Genomic DNA, 24,826 nt, shown 5'->3' with positions numbered 1-24,826 from the left:
TACAAAATTATGTGATTTGTATGAGGAAAAAATCTCTTGCCAGATTGAAACTTGAAACTAATGAAATAAAATCACAAATACATGGTCTGAGATTTCATGTTTTTCTTACAGCTTGGTAGGGAGATTGAAATTCAGAATGATCTGGATGTTATTCAATTACTACAAAAGCAGTATCAAGAAAGGTTAGAAGAAGAAGTAGCAAAGGTATTACTTTTATTTCGTTACTTTAAAATATGTTTAAAAAATCTGTCATTTTAATTTGCCCTTTTCAACCATTTCGACAGTTGTTGTACCATGTGCTAACTTTTGTATGATTTATTTACAAGGAATTGTTTCATCTGGCTTCTGAATGGGAAAGTCTTGAAAAATTCTGAAACATTTTGATGTTTTTTAGCAATTCATCCTATTCCTAACTCACAATTTCTATTCATATGGATTGTAGTGATGGTGCTTAAAACTTCAAAGGAAATAGACAACATGCTACCATATTCTGCTCTAGAATTTATTTTAAAAATCCACAGACTTAGACTGTATTTCTTGCTACCATAGGCTTAACAGGAGGTCAGTTGGAAAGATTTTGCAGTTGACAGTTTAATACTATTTTCTGATCATATTTTATTGTGCATTTTAGTATGTTGTATAAAATGTGTAGTTTTTCTTTGGATCTGGTAACTCCAAAACAGGAAAAGTAAAATTAAGATTTTATAGGTAGAGTATATTTATTTGTTTGTGGATTTATTTACTTTTTGATTTGCAAAAAAGTTTCCACTTCTTTGCAGAAAAAAAAAAATTCTCTTATCTGCTGCCAAGAAAACCCTTCCTTATGAGGAAACAAATGTTGCATTTGGTTAACATCAATTTAAGTTCAAAAGACAAACTCATATTTTCTGGAAAAGAAGAGTTTGGTGTTTTCAAGTGTAACACTTCTGTATTTATTATACTATTTCACACTTTTTGTAGCTTATGCTGTAAATGACTGTATTCTAAATCTAGAATAGAGTTGCACACATGATTGGAGAAGGGGTTTATTTGTATTAGAGATACTTAATAACACAAAAGTTATCAGCCTGTTGTAACTGCAACTGCAGCTAGTTAGTGCCAATAATTTCTTTCTGGTCAAGTAAAATTCCATGTGTATCAAGCACATGGCACTGCTTTCTTTATACAGCCCAAAATTCCATGTCAGTCGAACTTTTACATAGGATGCTTGGCTGAACAGAGAAAGCTTAGCACAGCTGCTCATAAGTCAGTGTGCCAGAGCTTTTTGAAATCATCGAATAGGATCTTTTTTTAAATGAACGTGATAATTCCATGCTAAATAATCTATTGTAACTGAAAACAGCATCGTAGCTTATTAAACTACCTTAAATACAGAATATCTGTATTTTAAGATGTGACCATTTTCAGGATTGACAAGATATCTTTGTTCTTTTATCTTCCTGGTTTTCTCTGGGAACTTTTGGTATTTACATTTATATTGTTGATGGTCATCTATGAGATTTCTTCAGTGACAGGAGATGCTGTGAAGCATAAACTCATACGGATTTCTCTTATTTATTCAGGTTATTGTGTCAATGAGTGTAGCATTTGCCAAACAGACTGAATTGTCAGGAATTGCTAGACAGAAGGTAGAAGAAGCACCAACACAGATTGTACATCAAAAGGGAATACATTTTGAAATTAAGAAGCAGCACAGTGAAGAAGAGGTTGACAGCCTTCTTAGAAAAGCAGCAGGAAAAGGCAGTAAGCATGAAGAAGAATTGAAATCACTTTGCAAGGAACTCAGTGAAGAGAGTGGAGAGATCAACTCACTTGGAGAACAGCTTCATTCTAACAGCAGCCCTGATTGTATATTAGGACAGACCACACATACATCAGTGATTTCTGAAGAACTTTTTTCCCATAGCAAAGGTCTTACAGTAGAAGGAACACCGGTAAGTGTTAAAAAAACCAGCAAAGAAAAAATGAGGATGAAAATTCCATTTAAATATTTCCTTTTCCCTTTCAAAGGGTTGACATCTTCAGACCTAAATTATCTACCCTTCTTTCCTGTGTGCTATGCCTGTGGAAGGGCATATGACACCAACTGTATTGCAGACAATAAATTATTTAAAGTCTTTTTGTAAGCTAGGTTATATTTTAGTGTTTATACAAAGAACAGATTAAAAATAGTGCTTAAACAGTTTGAGTCTCTTGTGATAAAGGATATCAGCTGAACACAAAAATTATTAAAGTGATGTAGAGCATATGGTTAGCATTTCATAAACATGGGGTGGGGCCTAGCTGGAATAAATAAGGTAAAAGGGAGTCATAAAAAGCATAAAAGTCAATACTGTTGAGAGTTATTAGAAAAAAATTGTCTTTTTAAATGAAAAGTAATCCTCAGCCTGGACCTTCCAAAGAAGCAGGCAACACGATAATGCTTTCATGACAGATACTTTAATTTATGAAAGCATTTTTTAAAATGTATATAAGTATTTCCTAGGAACAGTTGTTGAACATAAAATGCTAAAATTGTTGCACTGTTTCAGCGCTCTGGTGAGATGGCAGCCGCAGACACAGAAATGTCCAGTCAGCTGCTGTTGTACGAGGAGCGTTTGGAGGACATGCGGCAGGAGCTCGTGCGCCAGTACCAGGAGCATCAACAGGCAACTGAGCTACTGAGACAGGGGCACATGCAGCAAATGGAGCGTCAGAAAGAAAATCAGGATCAGCTCTTAGCAGAGCTGGAGAGTCTTAAAGTGCAATTAGCTGAGGTAATACAGAATTCAACCAGTGAGTTAATACTGGTTAACAAAGGGACATCACCAGGCAGATTCATTTATTTATGCATTTATATCTATTTAGAGAGAGAGAGAGACATGCACATATTTACTCTGTGCATGCCTACACAGTTGTGCACACACACATATCTGTTTGTACATGCAAACACATATATGCATATATTTATGGAAGACATATTTCTTTAATCAAAGCTCAGACAGTGATGGATTGATTTGGACTTCTGTAAATGTGGAACAAATCTGCAGTGCTGCACAGCAGCCAGAAGAGAGTGAGTGTGCATGCACTGTTAATCGTGCCGCCTCACAGATACATGGCCCTATGCAGGATGCAGGCTAGCAGCCATTTACATCAATGAAGCCACCAGCCATGGCTAGAAATACTATAAAATTCTTTGTTTTTCACCATTCGGACTTGAACAGTATCAGTGGCTTCCTGCAACAATGTGGTTTGGCATTTTGGGGTTTTTTTCCCCAGTTCCAGGAGATAAGTCCTTACTAACTTTCAGAATGAAACAAAATCTGTGGGGTTTGGTGGGAAACATCCATGTTTCTTTGCCTTTTCAAACTTAACTTGCTGTCACTCTGTATCTCTTCAAAGCCTGCAGTAGATGTGCTAATGAAACTCATTAGTGTATCTTAATGAATAATACTTCAAAAATAGTGTCATTTATAGATGTATCTTTCAAGGATTCTTTCCACTAAAAGACAAAGTAAACAGAATTCAGAAGAATATGTCTTGCTCTAATTTAATTTCAACCATGTAACATTATCGAAATGCGCATGAAGGTAGTAATCAGTGAATTCTAAAATTCTTTGCTTTCACTGTGGTGTGGAGCTTCAGACCTTTTCCAGACCTGGTTCTGCTCTGTTCAAGTTTGGGCTTGAGGAACTCTGGAATCTAGAAAGCCAGTCACTTGTACCTTAGGAATCCTTTGCAGCAACATCAGGTGTCTCTCCTAGCAGCTTTAAAGGTGTAACAGAATCATTTATCCTGAAAATCTTTCCTTTTGATATATGCATACTTTCTCCTCTTGCTTTTTTTTTTTTTTCAGTTTGTAACTGCATCTTTGTCAGGGTTGCAAATTCCTGAAACTGATAAAAATCATTAAGTAGAACTTAGGCTGCTGGGATTTTTCCAGTTTTTAATGCCAAGTATGTATGTTCATAAGAACTGGGTAGGAATGTATGCGTTGTGTTTAAGCCATGAACACTTCTAGCTCTTGTAAAAGAGAATGTGTGTGGACTTTTTATAAAAGTAAGTTATTTTCATCTTTTTTCTTGTGCAAAACATGTTATAGCATGTAATATTCAGAAATTCCCTCCAGCTTGCATTGTGACCGTTGTGTTTGCTAAAGAGCATAAAAATGGTATGAAAATCTTAAGGGAGGTTTAAGTATTTTTTCACTGTAGTCCATTCTAGTAAGTGTTTGTAATGATTTAAAGAGATGGACTGAAATTTCATTGTTCAAGGTCTGTAACAAATTAGAAGTGACAGGATTTCCTTTACTCAGAAGCTTAAAAAACTGTGTGAGCCTCTATAACACTTCTTTCTCAGCGTGTCTCAATGGAGAATGACAGCCTCGTTGCAGAGAGAGAGAGGATGCTTTTAGAAGAACTGGAATCATTGAAACAACATTCCGTACCCGGAAAAGAGAGGCTGTTTTGTGAGTTACAAAACAACAGCACACAGACAGAGGTAAATATGGACTTTGACTTTCCGGGCAACCATGGCATGTAAAACCAGCAGAAGTTTCCTTTTCACTGTTACTCTTTCTATGTAATATATTTTTCTAAGAGATGTTGGGTATTGCTGGAAGAGAGCAGCTTTAAGAGTCAAGAGGTGATAGTGGCAAACATAGCCTTTTTACTTAAGGTAAGCAGAAGCTGGTTGAACAGCTTGAAGGTGGGGATTATTACTACAGCTATTTCCTTAGGTAAACTCACTTTTTCATATTGCTATAGCAACACAAACAGAAAATACAACAACTGCTTAATCAGTGTAACAAAGTTCTTTCTAATTGGCCCTGCCTTGGATTTCCTGGTTTGGTCTTGTTAATATTTTTTTCCACACAGTAAGAGTATTACTTGATTTGTAATTTGGTGCAGAAGTATTAAAAAGAAATGACAACTAATTTAGGTTTTAAATTTCATATTCTACTGTATATAAGAAGAATATGTTGATTCCGACATGACAGGATTCCTGTCCTTTTTGTTTTCTCTCCCTCTGCCAAAACTTACTCAGAATGAAAATGAAAACCAAAATGATGTGAGAGAGCAGATCTTTGAGCATGAAGATGGGGGAAGAAAGCCTGATGAAACACCTTCAGCTCTTCTTTCTAAAGAAAGGTGCTTAGAACTGTTAAGAAAATATTTTTCTTAAATTTTGATAATCATGTTCTTGCTGTTATAGTAATAATATTTATAAGCTTTATTCTGACTGATGATAATGTGCATCTTTTGTTCTAGAAAACCATATTTCTAAGTTTATGTACTTTAGGTTAAACTGTGTCTTATTTTTTATAAAGCCTAACCATGTAATGGCATAGAGGATGAGACAAATCTTATCCTATCTTACTATATATTTTGTATTACACACATTGAATCATAAACATTATTTATACACATATATTTATATACATATTGTGTGTACATATGTGAATTAGGTTTATATTTTTACTAATGTTTTATTTTATAATTCCATTTGACTATTCTGTAACTTTTTTGATCTGTGTAGCGGAACAATTTTCTTAACAGTCATTTTGAGAAAAGATTGATTTTGTAATGAACACCAGGCAAAAGCAGACCTCTACTTTAAAAGAATAACTAGATAAAATGCCAGGATAGAAGTAGAAATATTGATAAATACTTTGATTTTTTACATATTTTGTACAAAGAACTGACTTTTAACACAACTGTGTATTTAGTATTTATATGATGCGGGATTTAGCCTTAAAAAAGAAGTCTTAATTTTGTTATTTCGATTGCAAATCTTTTCTGGTTGCAAGGGTGTATAAGGGATAAAACCCACTTGGAAATCACGGAAAAATGAGAGGATTGATTAGTTTCTGTCCTGCAGGCATGTTTTTCAGAAGGCTAATGAAAAACTCATGAAGATTCTTTTAGAAGTTGTGAAGACAACTGTAGCAATGGAGGAGACAATTGGTCAGCATGTTCTTGGATTACTGGATCGGTCTGGGAAAGTCCAGCCTTCCAAACAAGGTGGATGGGACACTGAGGCAGAGGAGTCAGTGAAACCCTGCGTCCGTGTGGGGTATGAAAAAGGTACTGATTGTATGGTTTTATATTTCATAAGAAGTATCATTTGCATACTTTAATGACATATTTAAATGCTCTTAGTTTTGACTTTAAATTAAACTTTTTTTTAAGAAAAAGCCCCCACAACCTATTTTTCATTTGAATGCATATGACATATCTGCTTAAGAGACAACATTTCAGGAGTTTTCTGGGTCATGCCCCACACCAGTTACAACTCACATCTAGGGCCCTGTTGCAAAGTCTGCAACACAATAGAAAAGTGATTGAGAAGTAGGGGAAAAAAAAAGTTTCTGTTGAAGGAGGCAAAGAGAATGAAACATAGCTCCATGGCATCTTGCAGCACTTACACCCTCCGCTGTATGTATGGGGAATGGGAGCTAGTGTCAAGGGCTGTATCTCCAGCAGTGCACTGAAGGTACATAGGTATGTTGCTGGTCTCTGAGGGCAGCTGGCGTGGGACAAGCCTATATATATGCTTATGGACTTCATTAGCTTCCTAAAGAGGTGTTTGCGTGCAAATTACATTTTGGACACAATTCCAAGAACTTCTTAACTGCCAACACTTGCCCATCAGCTGTTTCCAGGAGTGCTAGTTGGCACAAGACTAAAGGAGCATTTTGATGTTGTAGTTAGTTGCATACCAGTGTCTAAGAACTCTACTGGGTTCTGTTTATTTTCTTGTGACTGCACTAGGATAGTGTTCATTTCTCTTTTGGGCAAGAGTAGGTGCTCAATTGTATTGCCATTTAGGTACCACTGAGGTTGTGCACATGCATCCTGGGTCTTGTGGGGAACTAATGAACAACAGATCAATTCAGCCTGAAACTCATTATACATCTGGATTTGGCTGGAATTTTAACTACTATGAATGAGAAAAAGAACTGGAAGTCAAATACTACATTTCAGTATTAAGAAAGTGTCTATTACACGATAGTAATACAACTGGTAAACAAAGGTGAACTTTGCCTCTTTCTTTCAAAATGTAGATTATTGCATATTGTTGATTCCCTCTGGCTTTAAATATAGGTCACGTTAAGCCTCGGGGCAGGTTAGGAAAGGCTGTATGAATTTGTAGCACAGAGACATCTTTTTCAGTTGATCACTCAAAAGGTTATGAGCAATGAAATATATAAAGCTGTAGTCGAAAAATTTTTGAATTTTTCAAGTTAACAGCACTTTTATTCTTGTACTGCTGTTTCATTAAAAAAAAGTAACTTTTGTTTTCTACACATCTCACTGTATTTAGTTGTGAGAAAAACTATCTTTTGAAACTTTTGAAGCCTTGCCTTTTTCCTTAAATAGCAGATTGGATAATTAAGCTTCTGGCCTTAGTTTTTGATGCATTCAGTTTTGCCTGCTCTTGCACATCAGTGTGTATTCTTGTATTTGTCACTAATTATTGTCATTAACAATTCTTAATATGGATTACTTGCACTGCATATATTTAGCAAAACGCAGTTCCTGGCTTTCATAATGCTACTGTCTAAACACACAACATGCCCTGTAATTGGAATGATTTGCTAATTTCTTGCAAAGTCTTGTGAAGAGTACTCTCTTCAGATAGAAGAAAGCTCTATTCCATTCTGCTAGTGACAAGGTTTGACTGTTTGAACTCTTGTGTTTGCTGTTTTAGCGTGTTTTGAAGAGGTATGTCAGGTTTCACTATTCTGTAACAAAGCAGTGTGTTTGTTCATGTAATGCCCCTCCTTGGTACAGAGCAGCATTCAAACTGTCCACCTACCAGTTTTTCATTCCAGTATCCTTTTTGCATGCTTCCTTACATTCAGAATAACAATGAAGGAAGGAGTAAACAAAGTAAAAAGTGAAAATTAAAGAAGGGCCAGCCTTACAGTAGCTATAATGGCTGAATGTATGGTTTGTAATGTATCTGGAGTTGTATTCACAGTTCTCCTTTTTTGCTCTCCAAAGGGTACAGCAGTATCCTTTCTGCCACTGGGGTCATGGCGCCATAATAGTACTATTTCATCAGCTAAAGTATTTGATTTTTCTTCAAATGGAATTAGATGACAAATTCTGTGTTTTCAGCAGTAGAACTTTTTATTCATTTCCTATACTAACACTAAATGGCTTGAGAGGAAAAATTTTGAAATTTTTCCTCATTGTTTTATGGAAAAAATAGGCGGACACGGCTTTTTTTTTTTAAACTGTGCATGTTATTTTATTTTCTAATACCTAGCCAAACAGATCTTCTTTTTTAATTAGTTAGGAAATCAGTAGGAGTAAATTTATACCAATAAAAATCTAATAATAAAGTAGTAAAATCAGATGTTTATTGAAGTGAATTCTTTCTGACCATCTGAACATTTACTGACAAACAAAACTCAGCTTACTATTTTTGCTGAGTTTCAGCATTTTAAAAGCTGAATCATTAAGGTCATAACTGCACCTGATTTATAGAGTGCATCAGGGTTTAACTAGGTTATCTGAAAGCACAGGATTTTATTTCTAGAAGAGTGAGTAAAGTTCAAATTTCAGTCATAAAGCATATCATTGGTAGTGAATGGCATTTGTGCACAGTAATCTGCTGACTTTACTTGGGTAGAGGGACTGCAGTAATGCAGGTTGCTCTGGAAAAGCCTGGGAGATTATGGCATTCTTTGAATATTAAACCCTCTTGCCTACTTTCTGAGCTCCTTATTTCTGAGCAGTGTACCAGGAAAAAGGTAATAAATAGCTAAACACTGCACTGCCACAAAACTGATTTTTTGTTTTCAGCTTGTAACCCCCCTCACCTTAATTCTTTAGTGGAATCCCAGGAGTAAACTGAGATACTGGCTCTACATGATGCAGAATATGTATTGCTTCATAAATGTCAGTTGGCAGTTCATAAAAAGCTTCTGTATCTGAAACTTCTGAGCAAGCACTGTATAATTAAGCACTTTTCTTAAGATTTAGTGGGCCATGACGTCTGACGTGCTGAACTGCATGCTCCATAGCACAGGAGGCAACACAAACATTTGTTTCTTTGGTTGATTCTTTTTTCATTACAAGGACAGAATTTACACAAAGAGATGATAGTTTTACGTAGGCCAGTTATATTCTATTTATTATTTTGTATTGACTGAAAAACAGAATTGCAGGACAGAGAAATTTTGTTTAGTTTTGTGGGGGTGGGAGATTGAATGACATTATAATGATAAACAAATGGGGATTAGAAATTCAGTTGCCAGGGGTGATTAATGAGACTGGACAATATTTCTTTTTCTTGCTTCCACCGCTGAAATTCTTGTGGAAAGATGCTGTACCAAGATGCTATACTAAGACCATTTTGGGGGGAAGAAGATACAGAGACTTTCACTGTGCGGTTAGGAAGGCATTTAATGTGAATTTGTGTTCTTAAGTTCCACTTCGTAGAAATTATAGGATGGATGTCTACATTTATCATTTGGGTTACCAGCCCCATGGTGTAATCAGAATTATTACAAGTTCTTTGTGCATTTGATACTTACTGGTTTTCCTTTGTTATCTTTGAGACTAGTAAAGTTTCCATGTGCCAGATTATATTTCAGGGACAGCTCACTTTTTCTTTCCTCATTTCTTATAATTATGTTTCAGGTAAATTATGATGTTTTGTTCTGAGATATTTCATATAACAAAATGATATTTTAATGTTGATTTGTTTTGTATTTATCCAGAAGAAATGGAAGTGAATTACAAAAGAATTGTCATAAAATACCAGGAGTTTTAAGTCTTATGAGTTCCTGGAGGCCAATTGGTGCTGTACTGGTCACTAGCAAGAAGAAATAATAATATTCGAGATATTATTAATGTAAGAAACATATTCCAGACCTGGCTTTTAAAAATTACATTCTGAGCTGCGATCACTGTTTCTAAGTTTTTCTCCAGATGTTTCCAGACAGCCAGTTCAGATGATTTTGCAACCAACTGCACATTTCTGCAGTCATTTTGTATAATCTTTATTTCTGTATTTTACACACAATCATCATTGCACAATTCAGATGTACCTCTCGAGCAAATAATTTACTGAAATAGAAGGGTGACAGGACATGAATTATGGGTTAAATGTGAGAAGGAAAACAGGAACATTGCAGAGATAATTTGTACTCCATCAGGAAAGAATTAGATTGTGCAATAACTAATATGTCATTGTTTTATCTTGTTTATAGCTGTGCTACTGTACTGTGGGCTTTTATTTTGTGAGATCTCTGAAGCTAAGCAGGGTCTTACCTGGTCAGTTCTTAAGATGGGTGGCCTCCAAAGAGCATCAGGTGCTGCAGTAAGTGTGTCGGTGGCTCAGTAGGGAATACATTTTCCTTCAACTCAGTCTTTAACCAATACTTTGGCACAGCATTTGGAAATACTTATGCTGCTCGATGTCCATCTCAAGTGAAGGTCCTTTCTACTCTGAGGATATTAAAGCTTCTGCATCACTATTGATATTTTGAAACACCCAAACCCAGCCCAAATTTGGGTGGTAAGAAGTCAAAATGCTATTGAATAAAAAATGTAAATTATTAATTTTGCAGCCTTCCTTATATGGCAGGGGGATGGAATATTAGGGTGTTGTGGGGAAGTTTTTATGGTCTATAAACCTGCTGCAAATATTTAGTGTGCTGGCAGAAAATAACTGCTAGCCACTGCTAGGGTGATTCCACTAGAGGATTTTATAACTTATGTTCCAAAGTGCAGTACTCAAAAGTGCTTTGAAATCCTGTGTAGATGAAAGGTGCCATGTGAATGTATATTCTATTCATCTGGTTATTCGTTCCATTCATGCATATAGTGTGCTTCTGTTTTTTCCCTTTGGAGTGTGAAAACAGTTTGTAACATTATATCCCACATATCTAAAAGGAGATATGAAACAGTAATAATACAACTAGAAGAAAAAAATTACTAAATGCATCTGCATTTGAAATCTTAGCAGTTTTAAGAGAAAAGTAAACTAAGTGAAACCTTCCTGAATTAAAATCACTATAGATTAGTTTGTTGTGTATGGGTCATATATATGGCTGCAGATATTATTGTCAGAATACTTGCAGGTAGGAATGTATGTTAAGTACACCAGGTGGTTAATCATGTAGCAACTTGTTAAAAAAAAAGCTAAAGGCAAACCTCAAAACTAGAATTTGACTTGCTTGCTAGGTTCAAACAACATCAACAAGAGTGCTCATATTGTTATATGCCTGCCAGTATTATTTGCCTACCTGGTTAGGAGGCAAAACCAACAAGACCTAACTACATTTTTAAAGTCAGTTTGTGAGATTGACCTGTTACAATTTCGATTCGATTTCTGTAGCTAAACAAACTGTTCTAGTTCAACAGTCACAATATGTGGAGTAACCAGGAACTCGAATTCAAAGATAACCCAGTGTTGCAACTTCATTACTAAACAGGCATTGGCTGTTCTTAATTCATTTAGTCATACTGCTGTTCCTGAAAAATAAGATATTTTTGAGAAAATCCTAAGCAAAAACATCTAATTGTTGAAAAAAAGCACTATATAAAAAGATTTATTTTATTTTAAATATGTTCCAGAAATATACTTCATTTAAATAAACTGTCATTTAAAAAAAATCTCCACAGTAGCATTTATTTCTGACATTTCAAATCTATCAGTCTAAGGACATAACATTTCTTTATTTTAAAAGACTTTATCAACAATAGTTTCTACTGTCACGATGTACCCACTGTATTGTTTTTTCATACTGAAAGTGTGATTTTAAAACATCTCAAGACTTTCCTTTCACTTGCACTGCTTAAACACAGCCTTGAATTCTAAATATGGCAAATTTGCTGTTTTCTAGATGAATTGCTATCAGTCTAGGCAAAGCTTGTGTGTCTGACTTTTCAGAAAGAATGGATAATGTCCTTAAATGGAATCAGACCTCATGAAGATTGAGAAGCGGGCAAGTGCCAGCTGGCCCAGCAGCAGGGAGAGTTGCAGTGCTGCTGCACTGTATTTGATTTGTTCAGCTACCCATCTTAGTATATTTTCAGTTCACTAATAACCATGCTGAGTATTGTTGTTCTGTATTCTGGTCTGTTTGTCCTAAGAAGCCGTCTGAATTGCATGCATGCCTTTCCTTTTACTCACTTGAGTTTGATTCACTGACTTGAACAGTTTTATGTTAATGCACAGTAACGTAATTGGGTGTTGGTGAAACAGGGACTGACAGTCTGTTTCTGGTTTTGTTTGGGGTTTTTTAACTGATTTGTATTTTAAAGACAATCTTGCAAGTATTACTGCAAGTTATTCTAAGTACTAAGGGTTACTGGTCATAAGAAAGGTTTGAAGATGAGTGTCAGAGCCCCTAAGCATACTGAAAGTATGTTTAAAATATTGTCTGTTAATATCTCCTTTTCTCTTGCACTTCTGCTTCTTTTTAATTAACACATTGTTTATCTTGTTTGTGTGAGTTTTAGTATGCAATATTTCCCTTTCTGTTTTTGTGACTATGATGAATATTTTAATCATTTTCTGATTTGTCTTTCTTACTGTAACTCAGTTGTACAGTTTTTCATGTTTGCAATTGCTAATAGTCTGTGTGAAATGGTAACTATTTTTTTTCCCAGAGTCCTGTTCCTCATATCATGGTATTAGTATGGGAGATGATGATATTAACGTGTGGTCAGGAGCAGCAGGTGAAGGACTGCTGAGCCAACATCTTGCAGAAAGTGGAATGGAAATAGATCCTGAAAATGAAGAGCTCATTCTGAATATTAGTTCTCGACTGCAGGCAGCTGTTGAGAAGCTTCTGGAAGCTATCAATGAAACTTCAAATCAGGTGGGGTTATTTAATAGAGAAGCATTTTACATTTTGTGTCTCAGTTGGGCTTTATTTTTCTTGTGATTGTGTTTTCATAAGCCTAAAACCCATAGGGCTCATTTTGACAGGTGAGACAATGCTTCAGGTGCCTCCCCCCCCAAAAAGGACTGCTCCAACATGACTTTACTGATGAATTTAGTTTCCTATTAGAAATCTACTTTCGTCTGTAGAGGAAGCCTGAATTTGGGCATTCTTATCAATCTAGGGCAGTCATGGCTCATACGGATCACCTGCATTCTGCTACAATCCAGAGATGAGACAGGAGGTGTCAGAGCACATAGAGCTGGCCCTTGTGAAGAGGGAGGAATAAGGGGAACTGTGCCTAGTTCTCTTGACAAACATTTTAGTCGATTGACTGGCCAAAAAGGTGGAGCTCTCCTGCTGTCTCTTCCAACTATGGTTTAAACCTAGCCAGCTAAGCACATATCCAACTTGCTATCAGAAAAGGAGTCTGTGCTCTAGCATTTATGTGAGGTATGGGATTCAGGAATAGTATCCAAAAAAGGGGCAGTTTGCTATCAGGGTACTTTGTGTTGGTGGGATGCTGGTTGCTGCCTGGAGTACTTCCTTGTTAACTGGAATGGGAACTATATACCTAGCTCAGTTCAAATCACACTGTGTTTATCATGTGCTTTACTTTTAGACTGTGTACATCTCAATTCAAAGGTATCAAAGTATTTTCCTTCATAGCTTTGTAGCTGAGACTTTGCCAATACCAGCAACAGAGTTATGTCTCAAATACATAGACACTTTTTTTTTCATTAATATCATTTATGCAAAGATGGATTTATCTCTGGTGATCATATATGTTTGGCTTTTTTTTTCTTAGGTTAATAAAAAATTCATCTGTTTACACATTTTCACACAGTGTAAATATTGACATCTCTCTGGCTGTTCTGTAGAGAAACTTTGCAAGCATTCAGGCTTGTTTGCTTTGCAGTGTCTGGTGTGTGCTTACTGGATTATATACACTTCTTGTATATACCACGGATATATAGGTGACTTGAAAATAATTTTTAAATATTCAGAAACTGAATACTTTATTTTTTCCTAGTCTGCAAAATTTTATAATCTAAAACTGGTTACATACAGAAAAGATTTTAACCTTTCCTCTGATCAGTTGTGTTGTGCATAGAGGCATGTACCCATTTTTTCAAATAGACTTAAAAGAGTAAGAGAAACCTGGCAAAATCTTCAAAGTAACTGTATGAGACCTGTCTGAACACACACTTTCAGGCCCAAAGTGCAGTTTGAAACTTAAGGCAAAGCATACAGTGGGTGTATTAACTCAAATTCCACCTGCTGGTGTTATGTATAGGTAAATAAAAACTGGGCCACACCCCTGAACTCTTTCAGTTGGGAGATACTAGAAGGAAGCCTTTAAGCTAGCAGAGTTTGAGAAAGCTCTTCCTGTTGAACTAACTCCAGAAACAAGGATGAATGCAAATAATGACATACCTGTATTTTTCTTTCATTTGCCGTAGTGGAGTTGGAAAATTTTTAGTTTCAGTTTTGTTAGCTTGCTTGTCTGCTGCAGCGATCCTGTGTGGGTAGAAGAAAATTGTGCTTCCTTGCCTTGGAAATTATTTGCCAGTTGCTGTTGGGAGATGTCTGTTGCTTTTTCACGTGAAACTTCTCTAAGAAGGATTTTTTAGGAGTGACCATACGAAGTTTTCCTGTACCTCTGTTTGGGATTAATCCACCCCTGAATTACTCAGCTTGAAAAGTGATCTGAGGCTTCCTACTGATTCAGAGTAGGTTTGTCACCGACTGTGCTGGTATGTGTTAAATGCACGTGTTCTGTTACAAATTCCTGTCAGAAATTTCTAAAGCCAGCCCAGCTAGTGCAAAATACCCACGGGACGGTTGAGAAGACAGCAAGAGCAATATTTTCTGGAATGGATTCTTACCGCACCTACTGGGCGTCTAATCTGTTCAGTGGTTTGTGGACTGAAGGCCAAGAAGAAGATACATATGAGGTTGAATCTCGTGTGCCTTTACCATATCCTTTTCCTTTCACCGAACATTTGGATGAGAATAATTCTGTAGTTGTAAATACTTCAATTTTTCACTTCAGCCACAAAAAAAACGGGCACATTTTAAAAGTTGTCTCTAAAATCTCCTTGCCTACACCTCCCTATTCAGTAAGTATACAAGTTTTTAAAAGAAATTAAGCTTAAATAGAAAAGAATGCAATGAAAAATGATATAAAATTGTCTCTACTGTTAAAATTATTATGTACTGCTGATAGGCCCTTTTCCTAGTCACTTTTCAGTGGGCACTGAAAAAGCCTCAGTTATACAATTGATCATTTCTAACACAAGAAATTTAACAATGACAGAAATATGTTAAATTCCAGATATTTGAGATCTCCTTTTAAAGCACTTCAGTGTTACTTACTCCATTTCGTTTTTCTCACTGAGAATAATTCACACTGGGGGAGAGACTGCAGTCAAAGTTGCTCCTTTTTAGCTTTGGTGCACTAACTAGTAACAGTAACTAGCATGAGCTGGAGAATTGCTTCCAGTGATCCCGTGGAGAAACTGTTGATCTTAAAAAATCATGTTTGTGTTTGTACTTCTTTTTTGTTTTGCCCTGTGATATTTTTGACAATACTTCGAGTTGTTATTACTGAAAAAAGCTGGAGAGTAATTTTTATTCTGAGTTTTAACTGGAATATTTCATGCATTTCAGGAAGCCACTTTTATGGTTGTCTCTGTATAGTGAATCTATCATATGTTTCCCTTTTATCTGAGATAGGTCTTTCATTAAACACTTGAAAATACAAGGCTACAGTCAGGGTGCTCAGTGATTTTTAAAAATATCTCAAATCAGTATAGATAGTTGCAGTATTTAGACCTTTCTTTAACCCCTGGCAGAATAAATAAATAACATGAACACGTTAATGATGTCTATCTAAAAAGGAATGCTGTAGAAAAGAAATTGAGTATTTAAATTCAGTCTATAAAAGAGAATGTATTGATTATTCAGACCTTCTTTTCAAAGTGTAAGTGGATAATTTTGTGTGCACTATTCTATTTAATGTTCCTTAACCCATTTTTCTGAGCTTTTAAAGCAAACTCCTCATATTCACGATCTTAGTGGGACTTTGTGTGAAAGCTTTTTTTTTTTTTTTTGAGAGATGGACTATTTTATAGAAACTGTAGATGTTGTTCTCTTTCAAATATCTGCCAATAACCAGAATATTAAAAAGTAAAAAAAAAACAACCAAGAAACCAAAGGAGCAGAAGATGTGTTATTTCATTTTCTGACATTGTTCTTATTCAAAATAAATTGTCTTATTTTGAATACAAGCCACACAAAGAACTCATGCAGAGTTCAGCTCTAACAATTTGTGTTTGTGTCCCTCAGAGAGGTGGCTGTAGACTATAAATGTTAATAGTTGAGAGGTAAAGATTTTAGTAATTGATTTCAGTTTGATGTTATCTTAAATGGACATTTTGTGTAATCAAAACTTCTAAAAATGTTTTGTCTTTATGCACTATTTTACTTTTATAATTCTAATTTATTTAGTTTTGAATTTATCATTTTGGGTATGTCTAAACTGTAAATATGCAGTTCTATGTGACATGGTTTTCCAGTACTCCAGGATACTGGCACAGTGAGACTGTTCTGCATCTGTATTAAACATTAACATGTTAAATATTAACCCACCAGAGAAGGGGAGAAGAATTTTAAAAATCCTTAGTAATTCTGGTAGGTTGACACTGTTGGAAGAAGCACTGCTTTACTCCCTTGTTGGTTAAAATGTGCAATACTATGAAAATTCACATTTTCCTGGTGTTCTCATCTATCTTTATGTTAAGGAGAAAAAGAGGAGAAGCACTACTTGAGTCAATTCATAATAAGGCTTCTGCCAGTTTTATACAATGTTTTTAAGCCATTGTAAGTGTATGGTGGGTGGTAACTTACCCGTATTTAGTGCAAAACGTTGTCTAAACAAAGGTGAATCTAGTGTAAGCTCATAAATCAGGAATTACCGGAACAAAGACACGGATTTAGCCAGGTGGCTCATGGAGTTCACTATGCTGACAAAGACTGTTTGCTTAGACTTTTGTAAGTCAGTCTTCATCTTGAACTCTGCAAATGAGTGTTCAATAAAGATTTTATCAAATGTTATCAAATATCAAATATCAAATGTCTAGTGAAGTTATGTGAGACTTCCCATCACTCTGTGAAGCAACTGTTAATTAAATAGGAATGATAGAATAGGTGTTTATCTAATTTCTGTAATTTTTTTTTCCTGTGATAGCTTGAACATGCTAAAATTACTCAGACAGAACTCATGCGAGAGTCCTTCAAGAAGCAACAAGAGGCCACAGAATTTATCAGGTATCAGGAAGAGCTACAAGAACGTCTTAATGAGGAAACCAAAGCCAGAGAGCAGTTGGCTTTGGAACTTAGTAAAGCTGAAGGTGAGTAGCTTTTTTTACAAGTTGTTGGACTTTGCATCTACTTACTTATTAATTGGTAAAGAAATTGTAAATTTTATCCATTTCTTTGCAAGTTTTAGAATGTTATCAGCCTTCTGGATAGTTATGGACATGATGACCTCTGGAGGTCCCTACCAACATCAACCACACTGTAATTCTGTTTTCCAGTTTTGACAATGTTAAAAATAATGACAGTATTAAAAATAATAGGTTGTATGTGTGCTTGGATCCTCAAAATTAATTTATTCCATCATAACATGTTTGTTTGTGCAGACAAGCTTAAATGTTAACAACTTAAAATCATAAACAGTTGAGGCTGGAAGGCACCTCTGGAGATCAACTATTCCAGCCCCTTGCTCAAAGCAAGATCAGGTAGAGCAGCTTGCCTAAGGCTGTGTTCAGTCAAGTTTTGAATGTCCACCGTCTCTCTGAGTGGCCATTCCAGTGTTTGACCACTGGAGCACGTTCCAGTGTTCGACCAGTGTCAATGAGGGGAAAGGAAAAACACCCCAAACTTACTTTCACATGTTGAAGTGCAGTTTCCCATATTTCAGTTTGTGCCTGCTGCCTCATGACCTTGACACAGAGCCTTTACTCTGAATGTGATGATATGGTGGCGATATGTTTCAGATTGTGCTGTTTGAAGTGATCTTTTAAAAAGTGTATTTTCAACTGCATTAAGGAAGCAATTAAAAATTGTAGGGTCTTACAAATCTAATAATCTATTCTGATATCAGGAAAATATGTTCAAATCTGACAGACACTGTTTGTTCTCTTGTTTTGATAGCTCAATGTTTTGTAGCCACCCAACATGTCTATCATTATCTGTGATTAGCATCTGGAAAAGATGCAAAAAACACCTGCTCTGTAGGCAGGATCTCTGTAGTAGTAAGCAGAAAGGTATTTTTGATAGTCTTGAAGCTCAGCAGACTTCTCTGTTGCAAAGTGGAAGCATAGAGTGAAGTTTGATAGCCAAATGTTACTCCTGGAGAATGCTACCCTGCCAGGCTCCCACTTCTTTTTACACAGACAGATAATCCATCATGATTTCACATGCTATTAATAGCTGGGACACACATAAGCTGAAAAGCAGTGCAGGTTTCTAAGCCATGTGTCTAAAATGTGGTGTGAGGGACACTTGGTCGCCTGTCAGTTCATACAGCATAGATGTTGTGTGTCAGCAGCAGCAGTACTGGCTACAACATTTCAGTAGCTTTAGCAAAACCAGAAAGGATGAAAATTTATTTCAGAAGGAATAGATTCAAATCTAAAATAGGCATTACTACTTTTTTTTTTCCCCCAAGATTAAATTAAGAGTGAAAAAAATTGTTTGTAACACATCTAAACATGCAAAAATACGAAGAACTCTTCCACAAGATATAAATGACCTAAGAATTTATATTCTGACACGGATGGACTTAGAAAAACTTTTAGTATTGAAGAATTTCAGAATGTAGGCAGCTGCTTTTTTTGGAGGATAGTATTTTGTCTTGATAGAAATTTTGTTCACAAATCTTCAATAATAAAGTAAAAATGCCTAATATATTAGGACGGAATGGCTGTATTGATTTGGTTCATGAACAGTTCTAGAATATAAGAGACAGAATTAGATGTTAGTTTTAGCCTTTGATAAATATATTGCACAGTTGTAAGTTAGGTGCATTTGAAATTAATGCACTTCTAAATGACTGGCACCTTTTTTTGTTGATGTTGGTATAATGAAACAAAGATGTCATAGAAGGCTTTTGATTTCATTTCTGCCCATTGAAGTGAGTTGTGAGCACACTCTGACAAAGAAATCTACATTCTTTTATTAAATTTCTTAGGTAGGTATGCAGAACAATGTCTTAGTTCATTATACGTCTGATGGTACTCTGTCTTCTCTTGAGATAAAATTTGTCATTTGTGATCATTTCTTTCTTATCACAAAAACTGCTGTAGCTGAGACATTTTCAAACCTCTTGTGTTTTAGTGGTGTCAGATACAACTTATCTGATATGATAGAAAAGCTAATGCAAATTTGTTCACTGAACTCTGAAAATTGTCATTACATCTCAAAAAAAAGTTGGCAGAAGTAAATACCACGATGTGTGATTTTAACAGACTTCATTGTTCATAACTTTTTTGTGGGAATGTGCATTCCATTTAACCTGGGAATGCCCTCTCAACTTCAAATCTGTTAAGTACTCATTGTGAACAGTATCTGATATGGTGGGAATAACCACTGGAGTTTGTACTGTCTCAAGGTTTTGAAATGTTATAAATGATGTTACTCGTTCAGTATTTTCTGTTTCAATATCCAGTCCTATATGTCTGTGTTCTCTGTGAATTCAAATATGGAAAAAAAGATGGGTCTACATTGTTAACAAATGGAAATATCTTTAGCTTTTCTACATTCTCAAGATAGGGTAAAATCCATTTTAATACTGATTCAGGACTAGATATGTAGTGATTTATACTGAATTTATTTAAATTTCTTATTTCTCCTGTGTTTATTACATATGTATTTTTCCTTGGCTTTGGAGTTCCTGTTTGCTCCAGAGGTTTTGTGCGGAGTAAAAATTAAGAGCTGTATTTGGTGTTCTGCTGTCTTTGCTATAATTTGTTTATCATGAAAGGATAGCAAGGACAGGAGTAAAAATTGTCAAGTGTTGAGCAAACAACATACATGTGCATGCATGTCAGAGTACAGGTAGTGACTTCAACAAGAAAAAAAATTGGTTTTGATTGTCTATTAAATCTGTCTCCAAACTGGTGTTTTACAGGCCTCATTGATGGTTATGCAGATGAGAAAACGTTTCTGGAAAAACAACTCCAGGAAAAAATAGATGTAATTGACCATCTTGAGCAAGAGCTGCTGTGTACAGGTAACAAATTGCAGGAGTTAGAGGCTGAACAGCAGCAGGTGCAGGAAGAAAAGGAATTACTCTCCAGACAGAAGGACGCCATGAGAGCAGAGGCGGGGCCAGTAGAGCAGCGTATGTATTCATCACGATCTTTCTATGAGATTTTCTTACACTTCCAAATAAAATAATAACTAGTCTTGGCAAAGGCTTCTCCCCATTGCCTGTGTGATCATTAATAAAAATGTGATAGGGCCAAATGTGGTATTTTCACACCTGTTGCCTAATGTTGGCATGATAACTTTTCTTGATTTTTAAACAAGAAATGACTGAATTTTTACAAGTGTTGAGAAATTACAGTTGTTCTTTAAGCCAGAGAAAGCTTTATCTCCGAAGATCTTCTTTTATTTAGATTATCACTGGAGATGGAATAGCAACAATGGATATAAATTCTGTCTAAATACTTTCCAAACAGAAAGATGGACTAGGAAGCATACCCACCAGAACATGATTGCACTACGTGTGATGGCTGTATTTATTGTAGGCAAGGAAGATAAACTTTTCTAATAAATTCCTCTTTCAGGGAAGAATAGCACAGAAGTTGCATGATAAAGAAAGGCTTTTACCTACCAGTAATGAAAGCTTTCAGTCCTGATGGTGAAAATTTCAGATATATACCGTGTCAATGTAATCTAACTAACTGCTTACTCAAAAAAAGCATTTACCCTCATGAAGTAAATATGTCTTTTAATTCTTCCTTAAACTAATAACTGAAATTAATGTTTCATGTTTGAGAGGGGAAGAAAATTAGAACACTAGTATTTTAAGAAGTACTGATCTTTCAAGGATTGCAGTGCTTACATTGTAAATAGCAGGATGAAGTTACCATTTTATTTAATTTCCAGAAGTTTATTCCAGTTTATAATGTTGCTATTTTTATGGATTGCACATCTTGTGTATTTGCCATTTCCTGCAGTTTTCTGTAACAACAGAATTGTAAGAACAACCTGCTGCTTCCTACTCTGTAGTAAAGAAGATCCTTGTCTGTGATTCCACTTTAGTTATTTTTGGTATGGTTTAGGCTTCTAAATATTTTTAAGTTATTTTCATGTATAAGAGCTGTAAGGATAAACAATTCTATAAGTATGTGTAGGCACTTATATCATGCATACCAGAATAACTTGTCACATTCCCTAAGTTATCTCAACAACTTTGTCATTAAATGCCACATCTATCTTTGGCTTCATTTTCTCTTACATTGTTGCACCACAAGAAAACTGTAGCTGGCATGTGAATTACTTTGCTTCTTTTTTTTGTTTTCTCTCTCTCTATTCTCCTAGGCCTAGTAGATGCTGCAATCGATGCAGCTTCCCAAGCAGGTGTGTTTGTATGTTGCATGGCCAATCTGTAACTGGGTGGAAGACTTACACGTACTGACATTGTTAATCAGGATTATTGGGCTTTTGGCTTACTGACGTTACTTGTATTTCTTACTGGCCTGCAGCTTTGATGTTGTATTTCATACTCAGTTCAACGTTTTGCTAACAACATTTCTTTTGATTTCTAAACATAAGCAAATTCATCAATAACCATCATCTTATTCACCTATGAATTGCAGTTACTTAGATGGTATTGGAGAGATATTTTTGTAGTCTTTTATCGCTTTTTATTTCCAAATACAGCTAAGTCATTCACTGTGATAATTAAAGTTTTTATTATATTGATGCATAGTGGTTACCTAGAAATGAGAATTGGTTAAATACGATGTAAGATGATGGTGCCTGAAGGATCTTTCTTCTCTAGTGAAAGTAAATTTTATTGTTTCTATTAAAATATCAATCCTGTTTTTAAGATTCTCCAAAAGTAAGTGCGCTTAGCTGTTTGGGTTTTACCTCAAGGGGTTCGTACGTTTAGTTAATAGGTACTTCAGTGGGCTGTGGCTTAAGAGTCTTGGAGTGGTTTGGGGCTTTCCTATATATGTGCTTGCTGGCTTTTTTGTGATGACTCAAAATTGGGCATTCATGCAGTCACTGATTTTGTAAGCTCCAGTTGCAGGTCAGTAATTTTCCTTTCTGTCTGCCCAGCAGTCTCTCAGTATTTCCCCTGAATTATTTGTATGTATCACATTAAATAATGAAATCTGGGAGTGGATTGATTTTACTGGCAATGGGGATGAGAAGAGGGTTGGGTTTTCTGTGCATCATTGTTAACTCCTGTGCTGACTCTAGCTGTGGTTTCACTCCATGCATTTCCTTTCCTTTTCAATTGTACAATGGCCTCTTAATTGATATGAAACTTAAACGGGGAAGTGATCTGATACAACTTCAGTAACAGTCCTTTGAAGACTAACTAAAGGATAGTAATTTTAATATGAATTTTCTTCAGTCATTATCCTGATAATTTCTCAGAAGAAAACATATTTTCAAAGAAAGAAAAATAGTAAAAACCCAAGCCAGTTCACATCCTTCTGTAGATTACAGCATGGATGCCTTGGGGAGTGATTTTGCTTTATAACATTGCTTATTATTCATACCTAAAAGTAGTGATGCTTTTATTGTACTCAGAATTACTGGAGGAAACAGAAAAGCTAATGAAGGAAAAAATTGAAGTACAACGTCAAGCTGAAAAAGAGTATGATGACCTTCAGAAGCAAGTTAAAGTCTTGGAAATAGACTTGGAAGAGCAAGTCAATCGTTTCATAGAGCTAGAACAAGAGAAAAATGCAGAACTAATGGACTTAAGGCAGCAAAACCAGGCCTTGGAGAAACAACTTGAGAAAACAAGAAAATTTCTAGATGTAAGTATGGTAAAAGGCAGATTTTATGAAGGTGGGTTGGTAGCACTGGTGCTGAGATTTGATTCAAGGGGAAATGCTAATTATTTGCAGATTTTGAGCAAACATAGGCAGGTGGTAGCAAATATAGGCAGTGCTGTAGGTTCCAGCCCAAGAATTTAGTAACATTTTAAAAGTTGAAAATTAATTGGAGGTGCTTACTTAGGACAGCTCTGTATTTCAAGCAATTTATAATTATTTTTTTCTGATTGCTCTTCATCAGTATTAACACAGAGTTCATTTCTATTTTGAATTTCTGTTTATTCTACGTTTATCGAAGACAAACATTAGGAATGAAATCATTAAATATTTGCTTACTGTCATTTGTGTAGTATATCTGGAACAGAAGAAACAAACTTGTCATTTTTGTGAAATATTACTTGATGTGTCTCTGCTATGCTAATTTTTTTATTAAAAAATATGAGATTTATTGCCCCAAATGATAAAGGTGTTAATGGTAGCTGCAATAGGTTCTGCTGCCTTAAAAATACTCACATACTGTTACCAGGCTCACATTAATGCAAGTAAGAAGTAATAAGATACTTAACTTGGATTGGGTTTAAATAAAATGGTGTATCCACATAATTTCCTAACTTTCAGGAGCAAGCAATTGACCGAGAGCATGAGAGAGATGTATTCCAGCAAGAGATACAGAAGCTGGAGCAACAGCTTAAGGTTCCACAAAGGAGTCAGCCTGTCAATGAACATCAAACCAGAGAGGTAACACATTTTATTACTTATATTCAATGAACATAAATGGCAAGTTGACAGCTGTTAAGTTATTATAGTGAAGCTATTTTATGGTGTACCTACTCTGCATCCATTTGCAAACCAGGAAAGTAAATCCCCTGAGACTGAAGGTGTTGTAGGAAAGTGGTGAGCTGTGTTTTGGGGATTTTTTTAGGCTGTTTAGTTTTAGTAGCAGACGTACAGAAACTTCTTAACTTTCAATAAGGCTTTCTCCTGTAACTTAACTTAGAAAATCTGCTGTTCTCAAAAGTTTGTGGAAGCATTCAAGACTGTTTTAACAATTTTACATGTTCTTATGTAGTTTTTTGACATCCTGTTTATAGCACAGGTACACCACTGAGGGAATTGAGTTGCTGAGGTGTAACACCTGAGATGTTGCAGCACTCTCTGTGTACACCTGAACCTCCCCAGTGAATGTCTGCTGGCACTGGAACAAATGTAGTGACTCTAGAACAGCAGCTCAGGGGACTCACAGAAAACTGTTAGACTCAGGAAAATCAAGAAGTGGCAACAGTGTAAATGCTTTTATAATGTAAATGCTATTATAATGCTTTTGCAGATTTTGTTTGATGAACTGTTAGTCAATTAAATAACATTTTATTTTTTGTGGGTTTTCTTGTGTGCTGCTTTTTGATCAAGGTTGATACTTTTGCATTATTTTCTTGCTTGATTTTCAGTATTAAAATGCCCTCTATTAGGTTAGACTGTCGTTTTCAAATCAAAGGTCTTACTGGAGTAGTTCAGTTGCTGTTAATTCAGTTCTTAAATATTAGCAGTATTTAGTATTCTGTATTATATAAAACAGCGGAAGGTGTCCCTGCCTGTGGCAGGTGTGTTGGAACTAGGTGATCTTTAAGGTCCCTTCCAACCCAAAGCATTCTGTGATTCTAGGATATAGTTTAGGACCACAGACAGTAATAGGATGTAACTGCTATATGCGAGATGTGGGTGTCAAAGTACTTATTTATTTAGAATTTCCAGGTTTAGAACTGTGTTTCATTGGGTTTCTAAATATATTTTAGTGCAAAGGTTTGTGAAAGATGACGTTCAGTTAGTACTATGGGATATGGTTGTCATC

General features: G+C 35.6%; 1 protein-coding gene across 6 annotated transcripts in view; it reads left to right on the top strand.

Annotated features, from left to right (window-relative positions):
* LOC121673360 (A-kinase anchor protein 9-like) overlaps nucleotides 1–24,826 on the top strand; it is a 107,054-nt gene that overhangs the window by 55,892 nt on the left and 26,336 nt on the right. For 4 of the 6 annotated variants that reach the window (XM_042046616.1, XM_042046613.1, XM_042046615.1 and 1 more), the window contains 12 exons: nucleotides 112–204; nucleotides 1,563–1,934; nucleotides 2,532–2,756; nucleotides 4,339–4,479; nucleotides 5,026–5,129; nucleotides 5,860–6,065; nucleotides 12,615–12,826; nucleotides 17,142–17,304; nucleotides 20,088–20,300; nucleotides 21,506–21,544; nucleotides 22,730–22,962; nucleotides 23,599–23,718. In XM_042046616.1, the coding sequence (XP_041902550.1) occupies nucleotides 112–204; nucleotides 1,563–1,934; nucleotides 2,532–2,756; nucleotides 4,339–4,479; nucleotides 5,026–5,129; nucleotides 5,860–6,065; nucleotides 12,615–12,826; nucleotides 17,142–17,304; nucleotides 20,088–20,300; nucleotides 21,506–21,544; nucleotides 22,730–22,962; nucleotides 23,599–23,718 (2,121 nt within the window). Of the gene's footprint in view, nucleotides 1–111; nucleotides 205–1,562; nucleotides 1,935–2,531; nucleotides 2,757–4,338; nucleotides 4,480–5,025; nucleotides 5,130–5,859; nucleotides 6,066–12,614; nucleotides 12,827–12,993; nucleotides 15,013–17,141; nucleotides 17,305–20,087; nucleotides 20,301–21,505; nucleotides 21,545–22,729; nucleotides 22,963–23,598; nucleotides 23,719–24,826 lie in introns of those variants that run through there. The other 2 variants (XM_042046618.1, XM_042046617.1) reach the window with 2 other exon arrangements.

This window comes from Corvus kubaryi, unplaced genomic scaffold (assembly GCF_017639235.1).
Source record: "Corvus kubaryi isolate FWS band 111438036 unplaced genomic scaffold, C.kubaryi_AGA036_p1.0 65365, whole genome shotgun sequence".
Lineage (NCBI taxonomy): Eukaryota > Metazoa > Chordata > Aves > Passeriformes > Corvidae > Corvus > Corvus kubaryi.
The sequence above is the reverse complement of the archived record's forward strand: the minus strand, read 5'-3'. Positions and strand labels throughout refer to the sequence as shown.